Raw genomic sequence first — 6,058 nt, forward strand, 5'->3', positions numbered from 1 at the left:
AACCTATTGGATTTCCGAACGGCCTCCAGCTCAGCCTCCAGGATCTTGTTGTCGTCCACCAAGTCGTTTTTCTGGAGCAGGAGGGTTTTTTTCTGGGACTGCAGATCCCTGCTCTTGTCCATCATCTCGCGCGCTTCCTTCTCGCTGGTGTCCTGTTGCTGCCGCAGTTGGCTGCCGGAAACAAGCACATCAAACGCCAACTAATTTTATTTGTGAAACAGACACAAATGCTCATTAAACTGCGAGCGCTTCTAATTTTGTGCTACATTTAGTTAGAGCCCGAGAGGAAAACATGACACGGAGAGTCATACTTTGTTACAACAGAGTAACGCGTTTCTCGACAGCCTCTGTGCCCGTGAAAAAAAAAAAGTCAAATGGAACTATGGGAAGAAATTAAAGGATTTAGGACACAGTCTGTTACTAGCATGAAACACAGCAGTTGTTGCTTTTCTGAGTCCCCCTGGTAATATCGGTTTGTTACCTGTTGATCCTGCTGACCCTTTATTTTTCCCCACTTCCTTAAAGTGACACTAAACTCAGTAGTTAAGCCTTAGTAGGCCCCCTCCAGAAGGAAGGACAGTGTTGGCACCAATTCAGAGATGATTGGAGGATCTACAGCCGAGTGATACACAAATAAGATACATTTCTCTTAATAGTTAAAGTGACATTAAACCCTCAGATTTTTTAACATAAAACAATACTGTAATGTGCGACTTACTGTAATCCATGGTTGTTTCCCTTCTCTTTGCTGCTCTTCCTTTTAAATCTGTATCTGTTCTCATGATGGGCAGAACTTCTGTTTTGCAGCAGACTGCCTTGTCTCTGGAATGGCTACATGGTGTCTATGTGTAGGTTTGCAACCTGAGCCAGCACTACAGGAAGAGGCACTCAGCTGCAAAGGGAAGTTCTCCCCAAGCATGAGAAGACATGAGGATTTAAAAGGAAGAGCAGCAAAGAGAAGGGAAACGACCATGGATTACAGTAAGGCGCACATTACAGTATTGGTTTATGTTAAAAAATCTGAGGGTTTAATGTCACTTTAAGCCTTAGTAGGCCCCCTCCAGAAGGAAGGACAGTGTCGGCACCAATTCAGAGATGATTGGAGGATCTCCAGCCGAGTGATACACACGTAAGATACATTTCTCTTAATAGTTAAGGTACCTGAATGTATTTTTATACTTTATCTCCTGAGTTTAGTGTCACTTAGCAGACAAAGCTGTCCAGCAATAGTAACAGTTACAGGCCCCTTCAGCTGTGCTTTAACTACACATCCTAATGCGCCTCTTTGAAATTGAATTGGCTCTGTGCCTTGTGATTCATCACAGCGATCACATGGCAATGTTTATATTGCCAAACCCTCTCCTTCTTACAATGGAGGAAGGTGAGAAAATTGGAACTAATAAAACAAAGAACGAATCACTGATTTATTAGTTCCTGATGAAAACAAGCAGCAGCAACATATAATAAAGGATGTGGATCATTGTTAACTAGGGATGCACCGATACCAGGTTTTCAGTATCGAGTACCGATATTTATATTTCAGTACTCGCCGATATCAAGTACCGATACGTCTGGTAGCATGGAGCCGGGCAATCAGGAAGCCGGGCAGCGTGTCATTACCCGCTGCCCGGCAAAGCCGCTGCATACTGTTTGGCCGGCTCGATGCTGATTGGCTGGGATACCGGCTCCTTGGCCAATCAGGGAGACGGGTCATTACCTGCTGCCCGGCGTCCTGAATGGCTGGGGAACCGGCTCCATGCTGCTTGGCCGGGAAGTCATTACCCTAGCGGCCCGGCTACCTGGATTGGCCGGTAAGCCGGCTCCATGTTCCCTTGCGGCACTGCCTGTCAGAGGAAATCTCCCTCTGACAGGAGGTTCCGGTATCGGGGGTAAGTAGGAGTATGCGCCCAAATTCTCGGTATCGGTGCATCCCTATTGCTAACCATTACACCCCACTCCCCTCCTGTATATGTCAGCTACATTCTATCTCTGCTCTGACCTGTGCATTAACCCTTCACTTCCCTTATCCTGACCATCTGTACTCCCAATGATTTCAAATTCAGGGACTCCTTTCAGCACAAAATATGTATGCAAAAGAACATGCCCCTTGCTACACCCCCAAATATGCGGACCATGAAGATTTTATATGAAAAAAAAAAATGATTGGCCAAAAGATGTTTTTGTGTCGCCACCAAATTTCTTCTTTATATTGCTTTTTGAAGATAACAAAACCCAATCACGCAGAGATGTAACTACCTATAGCGCTTTTGGTAGTTAAATACATTTTCTCTTCTTTTTAGCCATTTTCAGAGCGCTCTACTTTTTTTTTCCTCACTCAAGCATTACCCTTGTAATCAATTCTGACCTTTAACCTCAAACACGGTGCTACGCTTTTCTTTAGGGGGCTTTAAAGCACATGAATGTTGATGAAGACATTAGTCCTCATTACACGGGGCGGGGAGCGATTACCTTTTTAATTCGTTCACCATGGCAACGTGCTCCTCTGCTGCGACGCTGCCATCCATGTTCGCCTTCAGCTCGCTGTACTTGGAGCGTAGAAGTTCCTGCTGCTTCTGCGTTTCTAACAGCGCCTCTTCGCTGCTGCGGTTTGTAGCTTCCAGCGTCATTAGCTGCTTCGTTAATTGGGAGACTGCGGGCAACACGAATAAAGAATATTAATTTATGGCAGGCCGGGCGACGTGCATGACAAGGTCACTTTTCTCCCCAATTTCCTGTTCTGCCTAGGAAATCAATAGGCCAGCACCCGAGATGCAAAAATCCGTTAAATATTCAGCTCAGGAGGAAGGTGGCGTGAGTCGGAGATGGATGGGGGTTATTAAAATGTGCGCTCACAACGTTCACATGCAAGCTGTGTAATTTGTTATATGATCAATAACGCGGGACCAGCGATCTCTCTTTCTGCATTATGGTAACAGCATTTAAGGATAGAACCTGGACCTTAAAAGCTAAAGCTTAATCTTTTTATGTTTGGCCTTTCCTGGCTCCTCCCCATTATCATGCTAAATATTTAAATAAAACCTGCTTTTATTAGACACTTTATTTTAGACGTAGTGATGTCATCACTGGTTCTCTGTGCTCGTCTAGGGCAATGCAGGCAGCTCATGCCTGGTGGGAGGGGCTGCACGTAGCTTCCTGAGAACAGTTTACTGTCCTATGTAAAGCCCACATGTGATGCTGAGCTTCCAGGTTTGGCAGAACTGAAATGCAGTGCATGAAAGAAGCGGGACAGTCAGGCTGGTGAGGAAAGGGCTAGATCAGGGTACGGCAACTCCGGCCCTCCAGCTGTCCAGGAGGCAGAGGCATGTAGGGATTTGTAGTTAAAGCACAGCTGGAGGGCCAGAGTTGCCCACCTCTGGTTAGCTGGTGGGTTAGCTGATGGTGCATGACCCCCAGCCAGGAAATGAGGCGGGCTCTAACTCGCTGCAGCTTCTAATGCACATTGTAAGAAGCTCAGACTGTGCAGTGAAATCCGAGGAAGCAACTTCAGTCCAGGAGAGGAGCTTGTACAACTGTGTAAGACTGAAGGGAAGGCCGGGGGGTCAACTTTAAAAGTAAACTTTTACTTTTTTTTAAAAAGATTACAAGTCCCATCTGAGAACAATTCTCACTTGTATCCGAATGCCTCATGAACTCATTCTTCTTTCTCCACTTTTAAGTCAAGTAATGCAATGTTTCTCAATGGGTAAAGGCTGACCTTTGTTAAATAACAGCATAACTGCTATACAGACACCACTAAACCCACACTTCTCCACATCAGCAGGAGCTCCATTGAGCCTCAGGCATCCAAGACCCCCAGGGCTCTCTCCTGTTAGCATTTCTTCTTCTTAGCCTATGAACCAAATAACTCCTTGTCCTGCTTCTTCCTCTCCCAATCTGAGCTCTGCCATATAGGGACTGCAAGAGTCTAATGCAAAGTCAGATTAAGGTACCCACACTGCTTACATTTACAAAATGACATTGAATGATGTTTTAGTGAATACAGAGATGGGTGACCGTGGGTCCGTTATGTCTGCCTAGAGTTTAATTTTAAGCCATTTTTAAAGGCCATCTGAGATTTAAAAGGCTGCCAGAAAAAACCTACATGCCTTTCACACATAAGGGGAAGCTTTGAATAGAGGTACCAAGATCACATGACCTCACCTTCCTGCAGGTGTTTTGCATGACTCTCTCGGCTCTTCATCTCCTGAACCTCCAGCTTCTCCACCAGGACTGTGTTCTCCTCAGAGAGGAGTTTATTTTGACTCTGAAGCATCTCCCTGCCAAAACAAGTCATGAGAACGTCATCGGTTCCCGCTAACTTCACAATGAAATATACGAGATCATTATATTCCAATTCATGGACAATGGCCACTCCCAGAAGCTGAGGAAGTGCAAGACGGATAGTCCGGAAAGCAGGTATAACGCTCCTTAGGAAGCCAGGGAGAAACCCAAACGAAGACAGAGGATGGTCATATCACACCTACACCTCAAACCGTCCTGCTCAGCCCTGAATAAATCTGACATTAGAACATAAACTTCTAAGAATAAAACTTACCATTCCTTAGAATTTACGGGTCTCTCTTGCTCCAACACCTGGTGCAGTCTCTCATTCTCCTCAATCACCTGCTTGACGCGGCGCTTAAAATTAGTTATTTCCTCCTGAGAAGAAAAAAAAAAGAAAACAAAAAAAGGAAGAGATTGAATTACAAAGACAAAAGGAAATATCACTGTGAACATATATTGGACAATTCAAGATACATTAAAGAGGAGGTTCAATCATATATATGTGGCCTTACCTGGTTCCACCCCCCCCCTTATCAATATGCTAATAAAATGTTCTGTTTTAATACATATTCGACCCAGTGATGTCATTACTAGGCCTCTGTGCTTCTCAAAGCAATGCAGGTAGATCATAAGTGGTGGGAGGGGTCAGCAGGGTGCTATAATAGCTTCCTGGGAGGAGTTATGCAAATACGAAAAAGCCTTCATGGGTGGATGTCGGTCTGGACAAGTGGGCGTCCCTTGGACAGAATGCATTTGCATGCAGACCACCCTAGGTAACACCCACATGTGATTCTGAGCCTCTATGATTAAAAAGAACTGAAATCCAATGAATGAAAGGGGTGGGCCAGGGACAGTAAGCCTGGGGAGGATAGAGCTAGATGATGCTGGACATCCTCCAGACAGGAAATGAGGAAGGTAAAATAACCCCCTTGTGATCTTGCCATGAAGGTCCTTGTGCAGGCACATTCTCTTATAGGATAACAATGCTCTATCCACGAGACAGGCAACAAAAATGGTGACGGGTATGAGGGATAAAACATATCAGAAGGGACTGCAGAAACTTAATATGTCCAGTCTGGAGGAAAGAAGGGGAAGGGGGAACATGACTGAAACCTTTTAATACATGAAGGGTGTGAATAAGGTTCAGGAGGGCAGGATTTTCAATACCAGGCTAAGATCAGGAATACGGGGACAGGACCTCCCAACTAGCAGGTGGAAAGTTCAAAACTAATCTTAGATAGTAGTTGATGTTTGTAAACAGACTTTCAGGCGAGGTAGGTAATCAGTCAACAGTAAGTGAATTTAAAGGGTATTTCCATTCTCCCAGGTGATTGAGAAATGAGCTTTGCTATTTTCCTGCCGTCACTCTTCTAGGTCTCCATGCAGCTTTGTACACAAAGGCAGAGCAGCCAATCCGCTCATATCCTCCTACTGCCGCTTAAGAAACCCAGTTATGTCTCCGTCTCTCCCAAGGCATTTAAGCATTAACCATTAAAAGGGAGAAAATAGCCGTTAAAAAAAAAGATAAAAAACAAAACATTTGAAACAGAACAAAAACCAAAACAAATCAGTGGAGCCAGCTGAGCACATCACTTTATGACATATTTAGGTCAGCAGTGATATCAAGAAAAAAAAAGAAGAAAATATTTTGTTAGTAGGGAACAGTCTGCTTGTCTTAGATCAGACAATTTCCTCCAGTCTGGTGAACCCTCCCCTGCCCCTCCCTCCCAAAAATCTGCATGTAATTGGAGAAAAAAAATAAAAAAAAATTATA

At 44.5% G+C, this 6,058-nt stretch overlaps 1 protein-coding gene across 1 annotated transcript in view; it reads right to left on the minus strand.

The window, feature by feature from the left end:
- CEP89 (centrosomal protein 89) overlaps positions 1–6,058 on the minus strand; it is a 62,166-nt gene that overhangs the window by 35,753 nt on the left and 20,355 nt on the right. The window contains exons 11-14 of the mRNA XM_018570743.1: positions 4,556–4,659; positions 4,162–4,277; positions 2,470–2,650; positions 4–171 (exon numbers count right to left, since the gene is read on the minus strand). Of these exons, the coding sequence (XP_018426245.1) occupies positions 4–171; positions 2,470–2,650; positions 4,162–4,277; positions 4,556–4,659 (569 nt within the window). The remainder of the gene's footprint in view (positions 1–3; positions 172–2,469; positions 2,651–4,161; positions 4,278–4,555; positions 4,660–6,058) is intronic.

The sequence above is a fragment of the Nanorana parkeri genome, unplaced genomic scaffold, assembly GCF_000935625.1.
Source record: "Nanorana parkeri isolate BGI_ZX_2015 unplaced genomic scaffold, ASM93562v1 scaffold1590, whole genome shotgun sequence".
NCBI classification, from domain to species: Eukaryota; Metazoa; Chordata; class Amphibia; order Anura; family Dicroglossidae; genus Nanorana; species Nanorana parkeri.